The sequence below is a fragment of the Mesoplodon mirus genome (assembly GCF_964341445.2).
Source record: "Mesoplodon mirus genome assembly, chromosome: 15".
Taxonomy (NCBI): Eukaryota; Metazoa; Chordata; class Mammalia; order Artiodactyla; family Ziphiidae; genus Mesoplodon; species Mesoplodon mirus.
The window spans coordinates 24,184,163-24,210,673 of record NC_138991.1 but is presented as its reverse complement, the minus strand read 5'-3'; the positions used below and the strand labels follow the sequence as shown (position 1 = coordinate 24,210,673).

Sequence of the window (26,511 nt, the reverse complement as noted above, 5' to 3'; positions counted from 1 at the left end):
CATCACATCTCCCAGAAGAAAGGATTATTTAGGGGAAGTGGGCAGCAGGATGAGTTTCCTAAATCAGCCCTCTATTGGATCCTTGGGGAATGCTCCCTGGACACTTACATAAACAGTCTTCGGTCCTGGTCTAGAGACCCCTTTTCAGAGACATCTTCGAACTTTCGCCGGATTACATGGATATTCCTGGGAAAGATGGGCAAGGCTCAGAGTGGATGCTCTGTTCTGAGTGGCTCTCCCCAGTCCTGGGGCTACATCTGGAGGTCTCCCCGCCTTTACTTACCTGGCCAGTAGCTCATTCTCTATGGCACGCTGGTCAAATATATTCCTTTCCTTCTCTTGGGCAATCAGTAGCACCCGAGCGCTGGGGAAAGAGCACAGGTGGCCCAAGGTGGCTACAAATCTTGTCTTCCCTCCATCCCACCCCCTCAGAAGTGAGAATGAGAACACGGCTTCCCTGAAAGAGTAGATATTCTCTCTACTCAGGACTGCCTCAGGCATAGACACCTGAGGCTACAACACATTATTTCCTGAATATAGAAAACTTGAAAAAATGGACATGTCTCTTCCCCTTCTCCAGTAGGTAGATGAAATATTGTAATGATGTCAAACTTCTGTGCAAATTAAAATTTAGATTTAAAACCATCTCAAAAACCCAAGAGGACTTTTTCTTAGAATTTAACATAATGATTCCAAGTTCTTCTGGAAGAATAAAGAGGTGAGAGTACTGAAGAATATTTTGTAAAAGAACAATGCTGGGGGTTAGGGGATAATGACACACTATTGCTAGATTGTGAAGCATATAATAAAAGAGTATGTGATTCTTTCAAAAAGAAAAAAAAGAATAGCTCAATGGAATCCTCAACGGAATCCTACAGAAACACTATAGAGAAAACTATGAATAAGGCATTATCTCCTGGGGCCTCCCAACATTTCTGTGAGGTACACAGGGACACATTTGGTCCCATAGTATTAATGGGATCACTGGGGCTTACCTGGCCTCTTCCTTTCTGCTTATCCACATGTTTCTTAAAGGAGCAAGAGCTCCAGGACTCAGGGAAATGCTAATGCCAAAGAATTGTCTGTTTGGCTACCAACCAAGCTGTTTTCAGTTGTCAAGAACAGGTCCAGGTGTCTCCCACCAGACTCTCTTACTGTCACTGCTCAGCAGTACCAAACTCCATTTTTGCTGTAGCTGTATTGCTCTGTGCCCAAGGCTTCTTGCCGAGCTCTTGGGTGGGCAGACTTGGCTTAGGATTTTAAGTGTGGATTCCTGACCTCCCATACTTGGCCTCTTGTCTATCTCTGCTTCTCCCTCCCTCAGCTGAACCTCTTGGACTACACTCTGCCTGACTCCTTTCCACTTAGCTAAAACACAGGTCCTAGTATGCCCCTTCTCCTGGCCTGCCTGAAAACTCTTGAGGTCAGACATGACGTTAAGCAGTCTTGGTTTTCAGTTGGGTATCTGAGAGACGACCTAGAAATGGTGCTTTCACAAGCCATCTTGCCCTGAGAGAGTCCCGAGGGCCAATGACCTTGCTCTTTACTTTGTAGCCTGATCTGCTCTGCTCATGAGTGGGAGGTGGCACTTGGCCCATGCTAGCCCACCTCCAGGAAAAGGTGGAGGAGAGGCTGTAGGTTAAAGTGGAACTGCATGCTCTGGTTAATGAAGCCTCCTGCCAAATAATCGGACTCAGACTCGGAAAACATATTCTACCTCCTCCTGCCTTTAATTCTGAGCGTCTCTTGATAGCAGGTCTAGGAAAGTTATCACCTAAGGGAGGTGAAGTAGCAGTAGCCTGCTGACTGGGAATAAGGACTCCAGAGCCCCAGTGCTGGCTTTGCCAGTGATCTATGGTATACCCTTGGGTAAGTCAGTTTCTTTCCTTGGGCCCTGATTTCCCCATGTATAAGATAAGGGTGTTAAATAGATCATAGTTCCCAACATTTTATATCAAGAATCCCCTTTTCTTATTGCTACTCATTCTAACCACAGACACTATATTTTGAAAGAGTTTGAATAAATGTCTAAATTGAAATCATGATTCATTTTCCTGGCTTAATTTTTAAAAATTCTTAAAAAACATATGAGATGGGCTTCCCTGGTGGCGCAGTGGTTGAGAGTCCGCCTGCTGATGCAGGGGACATGTGTTCGTGCCCCAGTCCGGGAGGATCCCACATGCCATGGAGCGGCTGGGCCCGTGAGCCGTGGCCACTGGGCCTGTGCGTCCAGAGCCTGTGCTCCGCGACGGGAGGGGCCGTGGCGGTGAGAGGCCCGCGTACCACACACACACACACACACACAAAAACAAAACATATGAGATAATTGATGAAAATTCATCTGCTCTACAAATGCTCGCACCTCAGTTTTTCAGTCTGTACTATGGGGCAATTCCTTTCAGAAGAACAGTGTAGTAGAGAGAACACAGGCTTTAGGGGCAGGTAAATGTGAATTCTAAACTTACTAGCTGTGTGACTTTGGGCAAGTTATTCAACCTCTCTGAGCGCTCCGTTTGCTCTTCTGTAAAACAAAACTCTTTAAATGGTAGTAATTATTACTATCATTATTGTTATTATTGAAAGTACCACATAATGACCCTCACTGAATTTTTTAAAGCATTTTTCAAATCTATGATTTCATTTAATTCTTACTACCATCCTTTTAGGTATTATTATTACCCCTGTTTTACAAGTTCGGAAACTGATGTTCAGGGAAAAGAACAGACTTTAGCCAAGGTCATTTGGGTCAGAAGTGCCTACTTGACTCTCAAAATGAAGGAATCCACTCCTGGCTCAGGGACCCCACAGCTCCTACCTACCAGTGCCTAATTCTGAGCACACAAGTCTTTTCTCTCCATGTTATTCACAGCCTGGCTAGAGAAACCCTCTGCAACATTCGTCTATCAGCAGTTCCCTAGCTGACCCATCTCCTGGCTTCACTCTTAAAATACAACCTAGCCAAGAGTTCTACTTGACAAAATATTTGTCTGATGACTTCCAAATGCTCAGAGTCTGAGGTTTCTTGAGTCTTAGTGAGGCTTAATAAGCCCAGAGAGGCTCTCTTGGAGGTAATAAAGTGATGAGGAATGCAGGTTCTTGAGGGAGATGGACTCTGGGCTCTACCACCAACTCACCACTTGACCTTGAACAATGCACTTCACTTCTCTGAACCTCAGTTTCCTCATCTTTAAAATGGGGGAGATGAATAATATCTACCTCAGAGTGTTTGAAATGAGGATTCAGTGAGATCCTGTATGTGAAGAGCTTAGCACAAAGCGTGTGGCACTAGTAGGTACTCATTAAGGGTAAACTATTAATGCTACATTAACATAGCAATAACTGTGAGTACAGTGGCCGCTCACTTATCCAGAAGTCATATCCGGAACATCTAGCATCTTTACACATCTGGAACACGGTTGAGAAATAGGAAGGAAGCAAAGAAATGCCTCTGAACAGTTAAAACAGATACTATAAAATCCCTAAATCAAAGTTTACACATTTACTCATCAAAGAGGCCCTCACACTCATTAGACACAAATATAACAGATCATTTGCTTTCCCAAACTACAACAAATCAGAAAGGAGGTATAAGGATGGCAGCGGAGATTCTAAATTCAAGCAAAATAACAGCAGTCAGAAGTAAGAGCTATTAGTAGGAAAACAGACAGAAAAACGATGAAAAAAAGAATAAGAGCATAAAGCCTAATAACTGGGGCCATTAGTGCAGGCAAACAACCTCACATGCCTCTCTCACTCTAGGTAGCACTCCTGCATTACATCAAGATGCAATCCCTGACTGTCAAACGATCACCTGTAGCCAATGAGAAAAGATTAAATTATTATCAGCATCTCTTATTTAAGAAGGAAGCCCAAAACTCCATTAAAATAATTTTGGTACTTCAAAGTATAAGCTTCTATTTCAAGAAAAATTCCCTCATGATTTCCTAATGATGTCAGGCAAAGAAGTTGCTGCATCCATGAATGCTGAATCTAAAGCAGGATTCTGCTGACACTTTTTCTTCCCCTTACTTGGCTGAGCCGTAGAGTTCCCAGGCTTTGGCAATCCCCATGGCCAATCCCTTGCTGGGATTATTGGAGAGAATCTTGGCAGCTTCTTTGGTCTTACCCAGGACATTGAGAACATGTCTGTTGAAAGAGAGATGCCTACTTAGTAACTGGATGGACCTGGAAGACCCTTCTGCCTGTGACTCATAGACAATTATAGGAACATCACTTTGAGAGTCAGCTGAGCACTAAAAAGCATCCTACCATCATGCTCTTGTAGGATCCACCTCAGGCTGGAATGTGTTGGGCTGCCCTAAGCCTGGCCCCTGGTGTACATGCCCAGAGGAGCCCTGAGACCCTGTGTTTCCACTCCACACAAGCCTCCCAATGAACTGAAACCCCTTTCCCTGAGCCCCAGGTACTGTCTGGAATCCAGCTACAGACCATCTGGAATCACAGCAACCTGGGGCATCACTACTGACTAGAAGTGGATGTTGCTAGGGTCCAGCGCTCAGAAGGGAAGCCCCTGTTCCCTCTCTGCCTTGGATTCTGACCTCCTTTCAGGCCTCTTTCTTACCTCAGGACCCTCACAGATACTGTTCCTTCTGCCTGGAATACTAACTTGTACAATGAAGGGGCAGGACCAGATGAACCCTGAGGTTCCTTCTTTTTCTGACACACCAAGACCTACTTATAAGTGGAAACTGTGCTACGAGGTGGAAACACATGACCCAAGGCCCAGGAAGGCACAGTCAGCATTCGAGATCCCTGCCCCCACCTATGACTGTAGGCTCATCAGGCTGACACCTCACTAGTGTGCCCAGGATTGCCCAAAGGACCCACCGATGCACAGCAGGGGTCCGGGAGGCTAGGCCCCCAAAGCTGGCAGAGATGGTGTTGATTTCAATCTGTTTCAGGGCTGCAGAGCCATCTGCGTTGCGCTGGAACATGTAGTCTGAGCGATTCAGGCCCAGGAACACCGTCTGTGGGGAAAACTGAAGGCTGAGGACATTTGCCCAGGGGCTGACTCTGAGGGCCTAGCCACAGAGCTAGGTACCATGAACTCTATGCAGAGGTGCCAGCTAACACTCCCAAACCCAGTGGAATCATTCTTTGGGACATTCCAGGATTGGCCACTAATGTATAAACCCAGTGGGGACCAATGAGAGGCAGATTCCCATGAGCTCAGGGACTAGGCCAAATTCTTCTGGTTAAAACAAAAAAGAGAACGAGATGGGAGGGGCAGGTCCCAGACGGGGGTGAAGTGGGGAATGGTTACCTGGGCAATGCCCTCTTTCAGGACTTGCTTGTGGATGTCAAAGAGATGAGCAGTGAAGTTGTCCCTTTTGATGGTGCTGAAAGAGGACAGAGAGTATTTTCTAGGCTACATCGAACATTAAAGGTCAAGGATTCCCATTGTCTCCTGAATCCTCTCTGGGTCTACTGGCTCAAAATCGAACACCCACACCAACCCTGTAGAGAACAGTGGTTTAGAACACAGCTTTAGAGCCAGATGACTTGGGTTCAAATCCCAGCTCTACCACTCACTATTGGGCAACCTCAGACAATCATGTCACCTCTATGCTTCAGTTTGCTCATCTGTAAAATGAAGAGGGATATAATTATATTTATAACAGAGAGCTGTAGTGAAGAGTAAAGGCGATATTACATGTACAGAATTGAACATAGTGTGTGGTCCCAAGAAGAATTCAAAACTGGCATACGATATGACCATTCTGTAGTTGTAAGCTTTCTAGTTGACCTAACATTAACTCTCCGTAGCTTCCCCTATGTTCTGGGACCTCCCAAGACAAGTCTTTTCCACCTCTTCCATGGCAGCACTCAGAGATTAGAAGACAGCAGTTATGCCCTGTGCCCCAGAAGGTTTTTCTGACTCAAGCTAAATATCCTAATTTTTTTCTTCAACCAGTCCTTATATGATGTGATTTCCTCAAGGAAGCCTTCCCTATCTGGGTCAGATCCCCCTGGTGTGCACTCTCAGAGCACTGTGGACCCCTCCTTTACAGTACTGACTGCAGTAGTAATTTTCCATTTTATTTGTGTGATGACTAGTATTATCTCTCCTGCTTGACTATAAACCACATGAGGATGGGGACCATGTCTCTGCTAGCTCATCATCACGGCCCAGTGTGCTACTGTGACGTGTGACATGAGGTAGGACCCAGCCAGTATGGTTTTCTGGAGCCTTAAGGAAGAAACACCCACAGGTAACTAACTTGTTGCCTCTCAAGATTCAGGGTGGTCTCTGCATGCCTGCTCAAGCCTAACTCTCAGGCTCACCTTGTTACAGGGACCCCACTGAGCCCATGTAGCTCAGGCCTGCCCTGAAGTTCCTCTCTCCCCAGCCAGCTCTCATGGGGTTTCGCAGCCCTTGGTGAAGAGGAGAGTCCCTAAGCTGGGACTCTCCTAGGCTGTTATTCTAGCTCATGGGACCCTGGGCCTTTTCTCCCTTACAGGCTAGGGTTTGTGTGTATTTCAGAGGAGAGGGTAATAGGGAAGACAGGGGTTGCAGAGATGGGCTGCAGGGAAGGTCTCACACATAACTGCAGCTTTAGGATAAAGGTCATAAATCAGGCTGCTCATATTTCCCACAAGCTAGAATCACAGGTACAAAAGCCGGGCCCATCCCGAGAAAGATCTGAGGAAAAGGTGGTGGAAAGGTTTGTACGTTCAGGACTCAGTGGGTTTCTAGCTGCAAGTCAATGGTTTCCAAACTTCTTACCATTATGAACCCTTCTCGTTTTCACCCTCACACCAATGTGCACATTTTTAAAAGATTTTGTGGGGACTTCGCTGGTGAGCCAGCGATTGAGACCCCGAGCTCCCAACACAGGGGACCCGGGTTCGATCCCTGGTTGGGGAACTGGATCCCGCATGCCGCAACTAAGACCCAGTGCAGCCAAATAAATAAATATTAAAAAAAAAATTTGTGTTTAACAAAATAGTTTTCTTTTGAAAAATTAATGAGACATGCAATCATATATATATATATATATACACACACACACACACACACACATATTCTCTCTCTACACACACACGCACGCACACACATATTTAATTCTAATTTAATTCTAAAATAAAGAAATTTCCCTTGCCCCAGGGCCTCAAGGGGAAAAAAGATCAAGGGAGAAGAGACAGAGAGAGGGGGATAGAGTGAGTCATTTCAGGGGTTCTGTATCCTTGTGAACTGGGTGTGGCCCAGTCTGCACCCCGTCCCACCCAGAGATAAGAGGCCTGAAGTGACAAGAAAGGGTCACTGCTTAAGAGAAGTAGGAAATCTGATTTTAAACCCATAACCCCTCCTGCCCTCTGTTTTCTCTAAAACTAGGTTGACTCTCCCTAATTACAAATGGAGATTTCAGTCTTCAAAGCAGGGGGGTCATGGGTCAGAGAATCACAGAATGTCAGTGTTGGAAGGGACCTTAGATTTAGGCCAACCTCCCATTTTACAGATGAAGGAATTGAGGCCCAGAGAAAGAGAGGAACTTGCTTGAGGCCATATAAATAAGTGGTAGAGCCAGGGTTAGAAGCCAGGTCTCCTAACTTCTATTCTACAAATTTTTGTTTCTCCTGGGGAGTACCTGTCCCCCACCCCACCAAGTCACCTGCCCTGAGTAATAGCTCATGACTCCCCAGTCTTCCAAGCCCTTGGTTCTAGCACCTCACAGCCCCCGAAGCCCCACTGCCCTGTACCTGGAGAGAGTTTGCTCCAGAAAGGCAGCGTTCTGGCTGACAGCATCCACCAGCAGGTTGAAGTCCATTTGTACAGCATAGGCCTGCTCCAGCAGGGCACTCGGGACCAGTGAGGGGAAGAGTGTGAATGGGGCATAGCTCACCACCTGATCGAGGAGAGAGAGTGGGCGCGGTAAAACACCTGTGAATGGGCTGTCTTCCTGCAAACACAACCCCATGGAAAGTGTGCCCTGCATTGACTGAGGACACACAAACTACAGAATAGTGGTTACCTCTGGGAAGGGAGGGAGGAGAACAGGACGAGGAATGGGTATAAAGAGAACTTGCAGACTTTGTTTTTGCCCATTTTGCTTCTGATCTTTTTTTTTTAATGTAAAGAGATCAAATATTACAAAGTCTAGAAGACAAACAAACCAAAAATTATTGAGCGCTGACTGTGTGCTCAGCACTGTTTCAAATACTTTACATGGATTCATCATTTAACGCCATGAGAAAGATACTATTATTATCTATACCTAATAAATAGATAAGGGAACTAAGTCTCAGAGAGGTTAAGTAACATGTCCAAAATTATATAAAGCTAATAGGTGACACTGGGATTTGAACCATGAATGTTACTAAACAACAACCACCATACACACACACACACACGCACACACACACACATAACTCTTAGCCAGTTCATATCCAAGCCCAGTCCCCTTGCCTTCTGGTTGGGGGGGAGGGAGAGTCCTGCAGGTAGGGCTGCAGCAGAAGTGGACTCTGGTCTCCAGAGAAGGAGCCTGGAGTGCTTTGCCCCCAGTATTGGAGATGGTGACCCAGGTTGCCAGGCCTGGAGTTCAGCTGCATTCTGAGTTCTCTGGACTTTGGCAGAGCCAGGAAACCCAGATACCATCTAGAATACTATTTTTAGAAGGGGATAATGCATTCTGAGATTTCCAACAACAAATGAACTAGAACTTGGGTAAGAGAAGGTAAGATGACTTTGTGACTTATATCATGACTTTGTGCTTATATTATGAAGCATTCCTGAGTCTAACCTCTGAGTTATATGCTTGTCATTATAATAGTATGAATTAAGGGTGTTAGAACTTGGCATTCATATATTAATTCTTTTAATTATTATTTTGAATGGATAATACAAACACATGATATAAATTCAAACAAGACACAAGGATACATAGTGAAAAGTACATCTCACTACCACCCTAGCCCCAACGACCCAGTGCTCCCCAGAGGCAAATGGTTACTAGTGTCTCAGACATCCTTCTAGACTAATGTATATGTATACATACATATTTTCTCTCTTTGTTACACACACACAAGCATGTAATACATACATTGTTCTGTCCTTATATTTCAGAGACATTTCCGAATACATTCAAATAGAGCGCTCTCATTCTTTTTATAATTTTTTTAACATCTTTATTGGAGTATCATTGCTTTACAATGGTGTGCTAGTTTCTGCTTTAGAACAAAGTGAATCAGCTATGCATATACATATATCCCCGTATCTCCTCCTTCTTGCCTCTCCCTCCCACCCTCCCTATCCCACCCCTCTAGGTGGACACAAAGCACCGAGCTGATCTCCCTGTGCTATGCGGCTGCTTCCCACTAGCTAACTGTTTTACATTTGGTAGTGTATATATGTCAGTGCCGCTCTCTCACTTCGTCCCAGCTTACCCTTCCCACTCCCTGTGTCCTCAAGTCCATTCTCTATGTCTGTGTCTTTATTCCTGTCCTGTCCCTAGGTTCTTCAGAACCTTTGTTTTTCTTAGATTCCATATATATGTGTTAGCATACGGTATTTGTTTCTCTCTTTTTGACTTACTTCACTCTGTGTGACAGACTCTAGGTCCATCCACCTCACTACAAATAACTCAATTTCATTTCTTTTTATGGCTGAGTAATATTCCATTGTATATATGTGCCACATCTTCTTTATCCATTCATCTGTTGATGGACACTTAGGTTGCTTTTTGAATTATGGTTTTCTCAGGGTATATGCCCAGTAGTGGGATTGATGGGTCATATGGTAGCTCTATTTTTAGTTTTTTAAGGAACCTCCATACTGTTCTCCACAGTGGCTGTATCAATTTACATTCCCACCAACAGTGCAAGCAGGTTCCCTTTTCTCCACACCCTGTCCAGCATTTATTGTTTGTAGATTTTTTGATGATGGCCATTCTGACAGGTGCAAGGTGATACCTCATTGTAGTTTTGATTCGCATTTCTCTAATGATTAGTGATGTTGAGCATCTTTTCATGTGTTTGATGGCAATCTGTATATCTTCTTTGGAGAAATGTCTCTTTACGTCTTCAGCCCATTTTTGGATTGGGTTGTTTGTTTTTTTGATATTGAGCTGTATGAGCTGCTTGTAAATCTTGGAGATTAATCCTTTGTCAGTTGCTTCATTTGCAAATATTTTCTCCCATTCTGAGGGTTGTCTTTTGGTCTTGTTTATGGTTTCCTTTGCAGTGCAAAAGCTTTGAAGTTTCATTAGGTCCCATTTGTTTATCTTTGTTTTTATTTCCATTTCTCTGTGAGGTGGGTCCAAAAGGATCTTGCTGTGATTTATGTCATAGAGTATTCTGCCTATGTTTTCCTCTAAGAGTTTGATAGTTTCTGGCCTTACATTTAGGTCTTTAATCCATTTTGAGCTTATTTTTGTGTATGGTGTTAGGGAATGATCTAATCTCATACTTTTACATGTCCCTGTCCAGTTTTCCTACCACCACTTATTGAAGAGGCTGTCCTTTCTCCACTGTACATTCCTGCCTCCTTTATCAAAGACAAGTTGACCATATGTGCGTGGGTTTATCTCTGGGCTTTCTATCCTGTTCCATTGATCTATCTTTCTGTTTTTGGGCCAGTACCACACTGTCTTGATTACTGTAGCTTTGTAGTATAGTCTGAAGTCAGGGAGCCTGATTCCTCCAGTTCCGTTTTTCGTTCTCAAGATTGCTTTGGCTATTCGGGGTCTTTTGTTTTTCCAAACAAATTTTGAAATTTTTTGTTCTAGTTCTGTGAAAAATGCCAGTGGTAGTTTGATAGGGATTGCATTGAATCTGTAGATTGCTTTGGGTAGTAGAGTCATTTTCACAATATTGATTCTTCCAATCCAGGAACATGGTATATCTCTCCATCTATTTGTATCATCTTTAATTTCTTTCATCAGTGTCTTATAATTTTCTGCATATAGGTCTTTTGTCTCCTTAGGTAGGTTTATTCCTAGATATTTTATTCTTTTTGTTGCAATGGTAAATGGGAGTGTTTTCTTGATTTCACTTTCAGATTTTTCATCATTAGTGTACAGGAATGCCAGAGATTTCTGAGCATTAATTTTGTATCCTGCTACTTTACCAAATTCATTGATTAGCTCTAGTAGTTTTCTGGTAGCATCTTTAGGATTCTCTATGTATAGTATCATGTCATCTGCAAACAGTGACAGCTTTACTTCTTCTTTTCCGATTTGGATTCCTTTTATTTCCTTTTCTTCTCTGATTGCTGTGGCTAAAACTTCCAAAACTAAGTTGAATAAGAGTGGTGAGAGTGGGCAGCCTTGTCTTGTTCCTGATCTTAGTGGAAATGGTTTCAGTTTTTCACCATTGAGGACAATGTTGGCTGTGGGTTTGTCATATATGGCCTTTATTATGTTGAGGAAAGTTCCCTCTATGCCTACTTTCTGCAGGGTTTTTATCATAAATGGGTGTTGAATTTTGTCGAAAGCTTTCTCTGCATCTATTGAGATGATCATATGGTTTTTCTCCTTCAATTTGTTAATATGGTGTATCACATTGATTGATTTGTGTATATTGAAGAATCCTTGCATCCCTGGGATAAATCTCACTTGATCATTGTTTATGATCCTTTTAATGTGTTGTTGGATTCTGTTTGCTAGTATTTTATTGAGGATTTTTGCATCTATATTCATCAGAGATATTGGTCTGTAATTTTCTTTTTTGTAGTATCTTTGTCTGGCTTTGGTATCAGGGTGATGGTGACATCGTAGAATGAGTTTGGGAGTGTTCCTCCCTCTGCTATATTTTGAAAGAGTTTGAGAAGGATAGGTGTTAGATCTTCTCTAAATGTTTGATAGAATTAGCCTGTGAAGCCATCTGGTCCTGGGCTTTTGTTTTTTTGAAGATTTTTAATAACTGTCTCAACTTCAGTGCTTGTGATTGGTCTGTTTATATTTTCTATTTCTTCCTGGTTCAGTCTCAGAAGGTTGTGCTTCTCTAAGAATTTGTCCGTTTCTTTGTGGTTGTCCATTTTATTGGCATATAGTTGCTTGTAGTAATCTCTCATGATCCTTTGTATTTCTGCAGTGTCAGTTGTTACTTCTCCTTTTTCATTTCTAATTCTATTGATTTGAGCCTTCTCCCTTTTTTTCTTGATGAGTCTGGCTAATGGCTTATCAATTTTGTTTATCTTCTCAAAGAACCAGCTTTTAGTTTTATTGACCTTTGCTATTGTTTTCTTTGTTTCTATTTCATTTATTTCTGATCTGATCTTTATGATTTCTTTCCTTCTGCTAACTTCGGGGTTTTTTTGTTCTTCTTTCTCTAATTGCTTTAGGTGTAAGGTTAGGTTGTTTATTTGAGATGTTTCTTATTCCTTGAGGTAGGATTGTATTGCTATAAACTTCCCTCTTAGAACTGCTTTTGCTGCATTCCATAGGTTTTGGGTCATCATGTTTTCATTGTCATTCGTTTCTAGGTATTTTTTGATTTCTTCTTGGATTTCTTCAGTGATCTCTTGGTTATTTAGTAGTGAGTTGTTTAGCTTCCATGTGTTTGTATTTTTTTACAGATTTTTTTCCTGTAATTGATATCTAGTCTCATAGCATTGTGGTCGGAAAAGATACTTGGTATGATTTCAATTTTCTTAAATTTACCAAGGCTTGATTTGTGACCCAAGATATGATCTATCCTGGAGGATTTCCCATGAGCACTTGAGAAGAAAGTGTATTCTGTTGTTTTTGGATGGAATGTCCTATAAATATCAATTAAGTCCATCTTGTTTAATGTATCACTTAAAGCTTGTGTTTCCCTATTTATCTTCATTTTGGATGATCTGTCCATTGGTGAAAGGGGGGTATTAAAGTCCCCTACTATGATTGTGGTACTGTTGATTTCCCCTCTTATGGCTGTTAGCATTTGCCTTAGGTATTGAGGTGCTCCTATGTTGGGTGCATACATATTTATAATTGTTATGTCTTCTTCCTGGATTGACCCCTTGATCATTATGTAGTGTCCTTCTTTGTCTCTTGTAACCATCTTTATTTTATTTTATTTTATTTTATTTTATTTATTTATTTTTTGTGTGTGTGGTACGCGGGCCTCTCGCTGCTGTGGCCTCTCCAGTTGGGGAGTACAGGCTCCGGACGCACAGGCTCAGCGGCCATGGCTCACGGGCCCAGCCACTCCACGGCATGTGGGATCCTCCCGGACCGGGGCACGAACCCGCGCCCCCTGCATCGGCAGGCGGATTCCCAACCACTGCGCCACCAGGGAAGCCCCTCATCTTTATTTTAAAGTCTATTTTGTCTGATATGAGAATTGCTACTGCAGCTTTCTTTTGATTTCCATTTGCATGGAATATCTTTTTCCATCCCCTCACTTTCAATCTGTATGTGTCCCTAGGTCTGAAGTGGGTCTCTTGTAGACAGCATATATATGGGTCTTGTTTTTGTATCCATTCAGCCTGTCTGTGTCTTTTGGTTGGAGCATTTAATCCATTTACATTTAAGGTAATTATTGTTATGTATGTTCCTATTGCCATTTTCTTAATTGTTTTGTGTTTGTTATTGTAGGTCTTTTCCTTCTCTTGTGTTTCCTGCCTAGAGAAGTTCCTTTAGCATTTGTTGTAAAGCTGGTTTGGTGGTGCTGAATTCTCCTAGCTTTTGTCTGTAAAGTTTTAATTTCTTCACTGAATCTGAATGAGATCCTTGCTGGGTAATCTTAGTTGTAGGTTTTCCCCTTTCATCACTTTAAATATGTCCTGTCACTCCCTCCTGGCTTGCAGAGTTTCTGCTGAAAGATCAGCTGTTAACCTTATGGAGATTCCCTTGTATGTTATTTGTTGTTTTTCCCTTGCTGCTCTTAATACTTTTTCTTTGTATTTAATTTTTGATAGTTTCATTAATATGTTTCTTGGCATGTTTCTCCTTGGATTTATCCTGTATGGACTCTCTTGGCTTCCCAGACTTAACTGACTATTTCCTTTCCCATATTAGGGAAGTTTTCAACTCTAATCTGTTCAAATATTTTCTCAGTCCCTTACTTTTTCTCTTCTTCTTCTGGGACCCCTATAATTCGAATGTTAGTGTGTTTAAAGCTGTCCCAGAGGTCTCTGAGACTGTCCTCAATTCTTTTCATTCATTTTTCTTTATTCTGCTCTGTGGTAGTTATTTCCACTATTTCTTTTTAAATTTATTTATTTATTTATTTATTTATTTTGGGCTGTGTTGGGTCTTCATTGCTTCGCGCAGGCTCTCTCCAGCTGCAGCGAGCGGGGGCTACTCTCTGTTGTGGTGCACAGGCTCAGTAGTAGTGGTGCACGGGCCCAGCTGCTCTGCAGCATGTGGGATCCTCCCGGACCAGGGCTCGAACCCGCGTCCCCCGCATTGGCAGGTGGATTCCCAACCACTGCACCACCAGGGAAGTCCCTTTCCACTATTTTATCTTCCAGGTCACTTATCCATTCTTCTGCCTCAGTTATTCTGGTATTGACTCCTTCTAGAGAATCCTTAATTGCATTTATTGTGTTGTTCATCATTGTTTGTTTGCTCTTTAGTTCTTCTAGGTCCTTGTTAAATGTTTCTTGTATTTTCTCCATTCTATTTCCAAGATTTTGGATCATCTTTACTATCATTACTCTGAATTCTTTTTCAGGTAGACTGCCTATTTCCTCTTCATTTGTTTGGTCTGGTGGGTTTTTACATTGCTCCTTCATCTGCTGTGTGTTTCTCTGTCTTCTCATTTTGCTTAACTTACTGTGTTTGGGGTCTCCTTTTCGCAGGCTGCAGGTTCGTAGTTCCCATTGTTTTTGGTGTCTGCCCCTAGTGGCTAAGGTTGGTTCAATGGGTTGTGTGGGCTTCCTGGGGTAGGGGACTGGTGCCTGTGTTCTGGTGGATAAGGCTGGATCTTGTCTTTCTGATGGGCAGGACCACGTCCGGTGGTGTGTTTTGGGGTGTCTGTGACCTTACTATGATTTTAGGCAGCCTCTCTGCTAATGGGTGGGGTTGTGTTCCTGTCTTGCTAGTTGTTTGGCATAGGGTGTCCAGCACTGTAGCTTGTTGGTCATTGAGTGGAGCTGGGTCTTAGCATTGAGATGGAGAACTCTGGGAGAGCTTTCGCTGTTTGATATTATGTGGAGCCGGGAGGTCTCTGGTGGACAAATGTCCTGAACTCAGCTTTCCCACCTCAGAGGCACAGGCCTGACACCTGGCCGGAGTACCCAGACCCTGTCAGCCACATGGCTCAGAAGAAAAGGGAGAAAAAAGAAAGAAAGAGAAAATAAAATAACATAATATAAAGTTATTAAAATAAAAAAATTTTCAAAAAAAGGAAGAAAGGAGAGAGCAACTAAACCAAAAAACAAATCCACCAATGATAACAAGCGCTAAAAACTATACTAAGAAAAAAAAATGAAAAAGAAAAACGGATAGACAGAACCCTAGGACAAATGGTAAAAGCAAAGCTATACAGACAAAATCACACAAAGAAGCATACACATACACACTCACAAAAAGAGAAAAAGGAAAAAAATGTATCTTTTGGGAAGTCTGAGGTCTTCTGCCAGTGTTCAGTAGGTGTTCTGTGGGAGTTGTTCCACATGTAGATGTATTTCTGATGTATTTGTGGGGAGGGAGGTGATCTTCACATCTCACTCCTCCGCCATCTTGAAGGTCTCTCTCATTCTTTTTAATGTCTGTATAGTATTCCATTCTTTGTATATACCATAATTTATTGAATCTAGCCTTCTATTATGAACATCAAGGTGGTTTCCTTTGTTTCCTCCATTACACCTCGATGTTTCAGTGAACATCCTAGAATATACATTCTAGGTATTTTGTGTCTGAGAAGGTTCATAAATTGTAAATTTCTTAAAGTAGAAATGTCAGGTAATTAATGTAAATCCAATTAAAATTTTCTAAATAATTCCCAAATTGCCATCCTCAGCATCAATTTAAGACAAAATTAAGGAAGGGTGTTTGTGAGAGTAAGGTTTTTTTCAGCTTGAAGCCTTTAGGAGTTAGAGTGGGAAATATTGCACATATGTAAGGGGTGACTTAATACGCTGAGTTCATGTGTGACAACTGCAGGGGTATTTCCTTGGTTTTAAAGCTCAGAACTCTGATTCCTCCATCAAATCCCATGTGGCAGGAAAAACTCCCGAAGAGTTTCTCTGTTAAGACTTCCTTCTGCCTCTGTCCACATGACTCATTATGCCCACTTGGATTTGGGATCAATAGTATAGCACTGTTCTCTGCTGTCCATAGGCTAAAGGCTGAAACACAGTCTTTTCACTTTCAATAGACACACAGACATAGAGTCATATTCTTCTATTATAAGAAAAACTATAGCACATGCATGGCAATAAACACTCATCTTCACAGCCAGGAAAACAATACAACAGAGAGTGACAGAAGTAAGAACTCCCACCTTATCTAAAGGGGGCAGTCATAACTCTACTCTAGCCAATTGCTGCCATGAAGGAAAGTGAGCCAGGATTGCCAACTGACCTGATTTTTCAAGATAAGCTGGGTACCTAGAGTTTTTTTTTTTATTTCATGACTTTAAAAAATGTTGAATAAACAAAATAAGAAATGAAAGAGGAGAAATAACAACTGATACCACAGAGATATAAAAAATCATAAGAGAATACTATGAACAGTCATATGCCAACAAATTGGACAACCTAGAAGAAACAGAAAAATTTCTTGAAATATACAGCCTGCCAAGACTGAATCAAGAAGAAACAACTTGAACAGAGCAATCATTAGAAGTGAAATTGAATTTGTAATAAAAATACTCCCAGCAAACAGAAGTCCAGGACTGGATGGCTTCGTAGGGAAATTCCACCAAACATATAAAGAAGAACAAATACCTATCATTCTCAAACTATTCCAAAAAATTGAAGAGACGGGAGCACTCCCAAATTCATTCTACGAGGCCACCATTACACTGATACCAAAACCAGACAAAGACACTACAAATAAAGAAAATTACAGGCCAATATCTTTGATGAATATAGATGCAAAAATTCTCAACAAAATATTATCAAACTGGATCCAACAATACATAAAAAAGATCATACACTGTGATCAAGCTGGATTTATTCCAGGGTCACAGGGATGGTTCTACATTCACAAATCAATCAATGTGATACACTGCATTAACAAAAGGAAGGATAAAAATCACATGACCATCTCAATAGACACAAAAAACACATTTCACAAAATTTAACATCCATTCATGATAAAAACTCATCAAAGTGGGTATACAGGGGACATACCTCAACATAATAAAGGCCACTATGACAGACCCACAGCCAACGTAATACTCAACAATGAAAAGCTGAAACCCTTCTTGCTAAATTCAGGAACAAGTATGCCCACTCACACTGTTTCTATTTAACCTAGTATTGGAAGTCCTACCCACAGCAATCAGACAAGAAAAATAAATAAAAGGTAACCAAATTGGAAGTGAAGAGGTAAAACTATCACTATTTGCAGATGACATGATACGCTATATGGAGAACGCTAAAGTCTCCACCCCAAAACTATTAGAACTAATAAATGAATTCAGCAAGATAGCAGGATACAAGATTAATATACAGAAATCTGTTGCATTTCTACATACTAATAATGAAATATCAGAAAGAGAAAGTAAAAAACAATCCTGTTTAAAATCTCAAAAAAAATAAAATCCCTAGCAATAAATTTAACCAAAAAGGTAAAAGACTTATACTCTAAAAACTATAAAAACATTGATGAAGGGAACTGAAGATGATTCAAAGAAATGGAAAGATAGCCCATCATCTTAGATTGGAAGAATTAATATTGTTAAAATGGCCATACTACCCAAAGCAACCTACAGATTTAATGCAATCCCTATCAAAACACCCATGACATTTTTCACAGAACTAGAACAAATAATCCTAAAATTTATACGGAACCATAAAAGACCCTGAAATGCAAAGCAATCCTGAGAAAAAAGAACAAAGCTGGAGGTATAACCCTCTCAGACTTCAGACTATACTACAAAGCTAGAGTAATCAGAACAGTGTGGTATTGGCACAAAAACAGACACATAGATCAATGGAACAGAATACAGAGCCCAGAAATAAACCCATGCACCTATGGTCAATTAATCTACCACAAAGGAAGCAGGAATATGCAATGAAGAAAAGACGGTCTCTTCAATAAGTGGTGCTGGGAAACTGGACAGCCAAATGTAAAACAATGAGATTAGAACATTCCCTCATACCATATTCAAAAATAAACTCAAAATGGTTTAAAAACCTAAATGTAAGACCTGAAACCATAAAATTCCTAGAAGAGAACACAGGTGGAACACTCTTTGACATAACACAAAACGAAAAGACAACCTATGGAATGGTAGAAGATATTTGCAAATGATGCGACTGACATGGGGTTAATATCCAAAATATACAAACAGCTCATATAACTCAATATCAAAAAAACAAACAACCCAATCAAAAAACGGGCTGAAAACCTGAATAGACATTTCTTCAAAGAAGACATACAGATGGCTAACAGGCACATGAAAAGATGCTCAAGATCGCTAATTAGAGAAGTGCAAATCAAAACTACAATGAGATATCACTTCACACCTGTCAGAATGGCTATCATCAAAAAGACTATAAATAACAAATGTTGGAGAAGATGTGGAGAAAAGGGAACCCTCATACACTGTTGGTGGGAATGTAATTGTTTCAGCCAGTATAGAAAACAGTATGGAGGTTACTCAAAAAACTGAAAACAGAACTACCATATGATCCAGCAATTCCATTCCTGGCTATATATCCAAAGAAAATGAAAACACTAATTCAGAAACATACACCCTAATGTTCACAGCAACACTATTTATAATAGCCAAGATATGGAAGTAACCTAAGTATCTATCAACAGATGAATGGATAAAGAAGACATGGTATATATATTCAATGGAATACTACTCAGCAATAAAAAAGGATGAAATTCTGCCATTTGCAACAAAGTGGAGGGGATTAGGCTTAGTGAAATAAGTCAGTATGATATCAGCATTCTGTATAATATCACTTATTTATAGAACCTAAAAAATAATACAAATGAATGTATATGCAAAACAGATTCACAGACATAGAAAACAAAGGGGTTTCTATATGTGGTTACCAAAGCGGGGAGGGACAAATTAGGGGTATGGGATTAACAGAAACAAACTACTATACATAAAATAGATAAGCATCAAGAATATACTGTATAGCACAGGTAATTATACCCATTCCCTTGTAATAACCTATAATGGAGTATAATCTGCAAAAATACTGAATCACTATGCTGTACACCTGAAACTAACACAATATTGTAAGTCAACTGTACTTCAAAAAAAAAATGTTGGCTCTGACTTTTTAAAGACAATCTGGTGAAAAAACTGTTAACAATGCTTGCCTCTGGGGAGGGAAAACCATTACTGGAGGAAGGACTTATTCTACACTGAATACCCTTTTGAATTTTGTACACTGGTCATGTATTTTAAAAAATAAATGAACTCTCTAAACACTGCAGGAGTCAACTATTTAATCTGCACGTGGTTGGTCTGTAGGCCTGATCTACAGGATAAAGTTCACACTCTTCTGCCCAGTACCCTAAGCCTCTTGGCTGTCTGACTTTGGCCTGACTCTTTCCCACTATATCCACTTATGTTCCTTGCATTCAGCTGCATTCTCTTGAACATGTTTTGCCTTTTCCTTCTTTGGGGCTTCTGCTATGCTGTTCCTTTCTGTGATTTGTCTTTTAAGATATAGTTCAAATACTACTAATGAATTGATCCTTCTTCCAGGTGTCCTATACAGTATCCTGGGAGAGGCAGTAAAAAATGTAATTTCAGAGCATGGACTCAGGAGGCAAACTCCTCGGATTTGAATTCTGGCTCTGCCAATTATACCACCATTTAAACGACCTCTGGGAAGTTACTTAAATTCTCTGGGCCTTGGCTTCCTCATCTCTGCTGTGGTGAGGATTAAATGAGTTAGAGATTCCAAAATGTTTAGAATAGTGCCTGGCAGGTAGTAAATACTCAATAAATGATAGCTAATATTGTGTAGCAGGTGGCCTATATTTCTTCATAGAACTGACATTATTATTATTATTATTTTTTGGCAGTACGTGGGCCTCTCACTGTTGTGGCCTCTCCGTTGCGGAGCACAGGCTCCAGATGAGCAAGCTCAGCAGCCATGACTCATGGGCCTAGCCGCTCCACGGCATGTGGGATCTTCCCGGACCGGGGCAGGAACCCATGTCCCCTGCATTGTCAGGCGGACTCTCAACCAATGCGCCACCAGGGAAGCCCTAATGCGCCACCAGGGAAGCCCTATTTTTTTAAAGACTTTTTTTGATGTGGACCATTTTTTTTTTTTTTTTTTTTGGTACGCAGGCCTCTCACTGCTGTGGCCCCTCCCGTCGCGGAGCACAGGCTCCGGACACGCAGGCTCAGCGGCGATGGCTCACAGGCCCAGCTGCTGCCCGGCATGTGGGATCCTCCTGGACCGGGGCATGAACCCGTGTCCCCTGAATCGGCAGGCGGACTCTCAACCACTGCGCCACCAGGGAAGCCCCTGATGAGGGCCCTTTTTTTTTTTTTTTTTTTTTTTTTTGATGTGGACCATTTTTAAAGTCTTCATTGAATTTGTTACAATATTGCTTCTGTTTTATGTTTTGGTTTTTTGGCCATGAGGCATGTGGTATCTTAGCTCCCCGACCAGGGATTGAACCCATACCCCCTACACTGGAAAGTGAAGTCTTAACCAGTGGACCACCATGGAAGTCTCCAGAACTGACATTATTTAATTTTGTCTTGTGGTACATTCTCCAACTAGACCATGAGCTCCAGAGGTCAGAACCTCTGGCTGACTCACCTGTGTCTTCAGTGCCTAGAATGGCTGGGCATAGAACAGGCACCTGGTAAAGATTTGGAATGAAATCCCCCACACATACATACACATACACACATTTCCTGTCTTTTTTCTCTGGACTGGAAATCTCACTGAGGACTGTGCCTTTTCTAGGCTCCACTGACTTCCAGAAGGACCAGCTGTTTGACCTGCACACAATACCTATTGATTAACAGAAGAAATAAAATCTCGGAGTGGAAGGTACTTCATCATGGGTTCACACAAGAAGTTCACAAAATCTGAAGTTCACAAACCATGCAATTATATTCCCAAAGCCAGAGGCAGACTTTTTATAATATCAGCCTACCTTAGGTGACAGCCATTCTCATTCACTTGGCCCTCAGTAAACAGTTATTAAATTTGGACTCTCTATCAGGCCCTTAACTAGGTTCTGGGCACACAGAGACAAAAGAGTACGTGACTTGGTAAAAAAAGCATGTGGCTTTGGACTTCCCTGGTGGTGCAGTGGTTAAGAATCCACCTGCCAATGCAGGGGACACGGGTTCGAGCCCTGGTCCAGGAGGATCCCACATCCCACATGCCACAGTGCAACTAAGCCCGTGCACTACAACTATCGAGCCTGCGCTCTAGAACCCGCGAGCCACAACTACTGAGCCCATGTATCACAACTACTGAAGCCCACGCGCCTAAAGCCCATGCTCCACAACAAGAGAAGCCACCACAATGAGAAGCCCACATGCCACAACGAAGAGTAGCCCCCGCTCACAGCAACTAGAGAAAGCCTGCATGCAGCAATGAAGACCCAAAGCAAAGCAGCCATAAATAAATAAATTTATAAATTTGTTTAAAAAAAGTATGTGGCTTGGGCCTCCCTGGTGGCGCAGTGGTTGAGAGTCCGCCTGCCGATGCAGGGGATGCGGGTTCGTGCCCCGGTCTGGGAGGATCCCATGTGCCGCGGAGCGGCTGGGCCCGTGAGCCATGGCCGCTGCGCCTGCGCGTCCGGAGCCTGTGCTCCGCAACGGGGGAGGCCACAAGAGTGAGAGGCCCGCATACCACAAAAAAAAAAAAAAGTATGTGGCTTAGTTACTAATGTGGATAATCATAAGGTATATGTTAAGGCTAGAAGAGCTTGTCTAATATGCTTCTTTGTGTAAAAAATGGGGAAAAGGAATATATACGTATTTTCTTGTTATGAGTAAACTAACTAAAAAAATAAACAAGAATACTAAAACACGGGATGCCTTCAGGGAGGGAGAACTGAGTGGCTAGGGAATGTGGAAGGGAGGGTTAAACTGTAAACTCTTACACCCTTTGAATTTTGAAGACTGAAAATGTCTTACTTAGTCACAAAATTAAAAGTTTCTCTTTTTTAAAGGATGAGATTTTTTAAAGATGTGGTTTAGACTAAGCAGTTCTACTTTTATGTATCAACCCTAGAGAAACACTCATACAGGTGCCCAAACAGGCATGTACGTGGACGTTCCCTGTAGGGCTATTTGTAGTCATAAAACGTTAGAAATCACCAGAATAGCCATCAGTAGAGGAAAGCTAAACTGTGATCCATTCACACTTGAAATCCTATGCATCAGAATGAAGCTGACCTTTACGGCGGGAGTTGGAAAGAGTTCAAGACAGACTGTTAAATGAAAAGAAAACAAAAGTATATCACAGCATAATATATATTATCCAATTTGTCTTTTAAAAACTATATACAGTTGACCCTTGAACAACATGGGTTTGAACTGCACAAGTCCACTTATACGCAGATTTTTGTCAATAGTGGATGCTACAGTACTACGCAGTGTGAGGTTGGTTGAATCCATGGATGCTGAACCTCGGATACAGAGGAACCGCATATATGGAGGGCCGACTATAAGTTATATGCAGATTTTCAACTGTGCAGAAGGCTGGCACCCCTAACCACAGCACTGTTTAAGGGTCAACTGTATTTCTTTATATACATATATATGTATGTAAATGCACAGAGAAAGACCTGGAAGGATATACCACAAACTAATTACAGGGAAGGCAGTGTGACTAGGGGGCCTTAAAAAATAACAGTTTACTGGGCAAGGTGCTTCACATGAATTACCTTCTAATTCTCTTACCAACTCCATGAGGTAGGCCCCATTATTATTCCTTTTTATATTTGAAGAAACTGTAGCTGAGAGAGGCTATGTAACTTGCCTAAGTCACACTTCAAGCCCCAGACTTAAATTTGATTACTCTAGCATGGTGCTTTTTAACTTTACATACTTCTAGAGATCAATTTTAGTTATTGAAAAAAAAGATAATCCAAAGGAGCTGCCTCCAGCCTGGCAGGGGCCTAGTAGGATCCAAGCAGTGTGGTCAGTGCTGTGAGGAGGGGTCAGGGGCTTACATCCGAGGAGCTGGGCTCTTGTGAGGTCCTCAGCAACACTCCCTCCGCCAGGGCCCGGTCCACAGCCTGCCTTGCTAGCTCCTCCAGCTGCTGTTCATCCTGCAAGAGGCTCCCCCAGCCGGTGGCCATCCCGACCTGCAACAGAAGGAGACAGAAGGGCTGACAGATGGCCTGGGGCCCAGCAACTGGCAGTGTGGTACAGGGGAGTGAACACTGGCTGGCAGTTCTTTACAATTTCCATGAGCACAAAATGGAAAGCTTGACAAAGCATTTCCATTGACACTCTTTCTTTTGAGTCCTAATCCAATGACAGCCTTATTCTCACAGTAAGGAAGCGGAGGCTCAGAGAGATGAAATGACTTGCCCAAGGTAATGACTAGTAAAAGTTGGATTTGAACTCGGGTCTCTGGACTCCCAGCCCAATGCTTTCCATTGGAGAAAGAGGCACTAATAACATATGTGATCGTGGCAAGTTCTTTCTCCTCCCAGAGCTGCAGTTTCTCTACCTGCGAAACAAGGGGTCTGGGGTAGACCATGGTTTCCAAACCGGCTGAATATTCTGGAGAGCTTGGAAAATAATACAGATTCCTGGGCCCTACTAGAGATTCTGATTCAAGAGGCCTGAGAGGAGGGAAGGGCTGAAGCTCTGTATTTTTAATAAATTTTCCTGGGACGGGAACTGCTGCAATATATTATTAATTTCCTTTCTAGCTCCAACAACCCATGTCGGCAGGTTTCAAATAAATTATGTGGGAGTGGGGGAAAGGAGCTCTTTGTGGAATACTATTAAATGCAAATAAGGTGAACTCCTTCCTCATACTAATCAGAGGCAAACTCACTAGCAGGAAATGATTACATTACTTGTATGGACATCTATCATCATAGAACCAAAAGACAGAAAATATTCTTGAGAAATCATATTAGGAGGATAGAAATCATTGAAACCCAAGTGCCCAATGTAATAGGAGGAGTCCAACTGGCTGCCAGAGACACACAGGGTGAACCAGCTCACACTTTGACACTCACTGATTTTGCAGCAGGCCCCAGGGGTGTAAGAAAATCTGGATAAAAATCTGGAAACACCAGTCATTAGAACATAGCTGCCCAGCTCAGTGGTCCCAGGAAGAGAGCTGGAGAATGACAAGTAACCTCTATCACATTCAGCTCCATCCCCCACTCCCCATGACAGAACTGGTGCTAGACCAATAATGATAGTCTGTCGGCCTCAGCACAATGTTTTGAAAGAATGAGCATGTGATTTCAAGAGGGTCCTGACAACAACCCTGTCAGGTGAGACACAGATAAGGGCATACGTATAGTAGAGAACAAAGCTCTGAGGTCAGTCAGACCTGGGTTTGAATCCATAATAATTACTTCCTTTATAAATAAGGTCACCATGTGGATTAAATGAAAAAAAAACCTGTGTGTAGTTCCTTAGCAGTGTTTGAAGCTCTATACATGGGAGCTTCTTTTTTGGCTGTACCTACTTTACAAGTAGAAGACTTGTCAGAAGTCAACCAGCAGCCTGGTGGCAGAGCCAAGACTAGAACCTGTGACTCTGACATTAGAGCAATGGAACCCTCCATTGGCCCCCATCTCTTCACAACTCTGGGATTCTATCATCTCCGCCTGCTGTTGGGTTTTTGTTTAGCTGGCACAAACACTGATTGGCGTCTAATGCCAGGACCCTGACTGAGGATGCAAAGAAAGATAAGACAAAAATAATTACTATGAGAAGTGATAATTGGGCCCTTTGTTTTTCTCATTCTACAGTCTCAATCCTTCTTGTGGCTTTATTTCTGTTTTGCTGATGACACTGGAATCTATAACTTCACTGCAGTGCTTTTCCTGACCTTCAACGGAGAATATCCAACTGCTTACTGAGCGTCTCCCCATAAATCTGCTCCTACTCTTGATGAACCCGACCCAGGCACCCAAGCCTTGTACATACGTCTTTCCTACACCCCATTCTCCCCAAATCCTGTGGATCTATCTCAGTATACAGTACTCTGAATTCCTTGATTTCTCTCCACCTTCACCGTTAAGAGGCGTGGTTCCGCCTACCACCATCTCTTCCCTAGGCACGAAACAGATTCGGAGTGATGTATTTTCAGGACACACCAGCTAGTCTCCCGCTTCCAGGCCTTGGCATTTGCTGTCGTCTCTCTTTGGGACAATCCCCACCGCTCACGACTTAGTTTCAGAAGCCGTCCCTGTTCCCCGCCCAGGGCTTCTTTCTACGGCCCATTAATTTTCCCTGTATCATTGGGAATAGTGTTTCTTGATCACTTCTCTAGCTCCAGCGCCTACTACTGTATTCAATGAATGTTAAATGAAAGAATGGTGAATGAATGACATACTGGAGCCAGATCACCAGAAGCCTTAACACTCCCACAAGAAAACCCCGGTCGGACTTAAAAGCCAAGGGCGAGGCCAATGCCTGCGTGAGGCCCGGGGCAACAACACGGTCTCCTGCCCAGGCCTGCCCCACCTCACAGCCCGCTCGCTCCCACTAGAGGCAAAGTTTGGTTCTAATCGCTTCCACTTTTGTTGTTTAAAAAAAAACAAACTCCGGCTCTAGTCTCACCGGCACCGAGTGCCCGACACCAGCACAATGTGGAGTCAGGAGATCTAGGAAATCTGCAGTCAAGACGCACCAGCCCCACCCCCTCACTGGACACCAGCTTCTAGGTCCCTGCCATGGGTATGAGCTGCGACATCTCCTGGTCTCCGGGGCTCCAATCTCTGACAGACCCCTCCCTCATGGCCTTCCTCCCGAAGAAACGTGACCCTTGCCGGCCGCCGTTGCCGTGCCCCAACCTACTCGTTCGTCGTCCTGCCGCTCTCCGTACTCAGGCGCCCTCGCGCCTTTACCGGAGCTTCAGGGGGCGGGGCCTCTATGTGATCCAACGCGCTTGCGCGCCCCACCCCCCTTCCCGGGCAGGGCTTAAAGAGCCCCGGAGCTGGACGGTGGCTGGGAAGGGGCGGTCCGTGTGAGGGCAGCTTTGGAACAGCACCTTGGGAAGGAAAGGACGAGTCGTGTTGGGTCAGCCGGGAGCTACGGATTTGCAAAGCTAAAGCTCGTAGGGCGTCAGAACTGCTGACTTCCGACGCAAGATGGGGAAACTGATACTCAGAATGGGACAGTCACTACCTTGGGGACACACAGTTGATGGTAGTGGGTGTGGTAATAGAGGCCCAGAGACAGAGACAGAGCCCAGCGCAGGGTCCCATAACACGTTAAAGGCTGAGCCAGTGTTGGAAC

The 26,511-nt window shown here is 42.7% G+C and overlaps 1 protein-coding gene across 3 annotated transcripts in view; it reads right to left on the bottom strand.

The window, feature by feature from the left end:
• The window catches only part of GSS (glutathione synthetase), a 34,372-nt gene extending 8,233 nt beyond the window's left edge, over positions 1 to 26,139 (bottom strand). Inside the window, exons 1-8 of one of the 3 annotated variants that reach the window (XM_082645067.1) lie at positions 26,071 to 26,139; positions 23,247 to 23,381; positions 7,723 to 7,868; positions 5,285 to 5,360; positions 4,849 to 4,988; positions 4,030 to 4,146; positions 284 to 364; positions 109 to 186 (exon numbers count right to left, since the gene is read on the bottom strand). In XM_082645067.1, coding sequence (XP_082501193.1) covers positions 109 to 186; positions 284 to 364; positions 4,030 to 4,146; positions 4,849 to 4,988; positions 5,285 to 5,360; positions 7,723 to 7,868; positions 23,247 to 23,375 — 767 coding nt within the window. In that variant the 5' untranslated portion in view covers positions 23,376 to 23,381; positions 26,071 to 26,139. Of the gene's footprint in view, positions 1 to 108; positions 187 to 283; positions 365 to 4,029; positions 4,147 to 4,848; positions 4,989 to 5,284; positions 5,361 to 7,722; positions 7,869 to 23,246; positions 23,382 to 25,833; positions 25,970 to 26,036 lie in introns of those variants that run through there. The other 2 variants (XM_082645068.1, XM_082645069.1) reach the window with 2 other exon arrangements.
• Between the last annotated feature and the right edge of the window lie 372 nt (positions 26,140 to 26,511).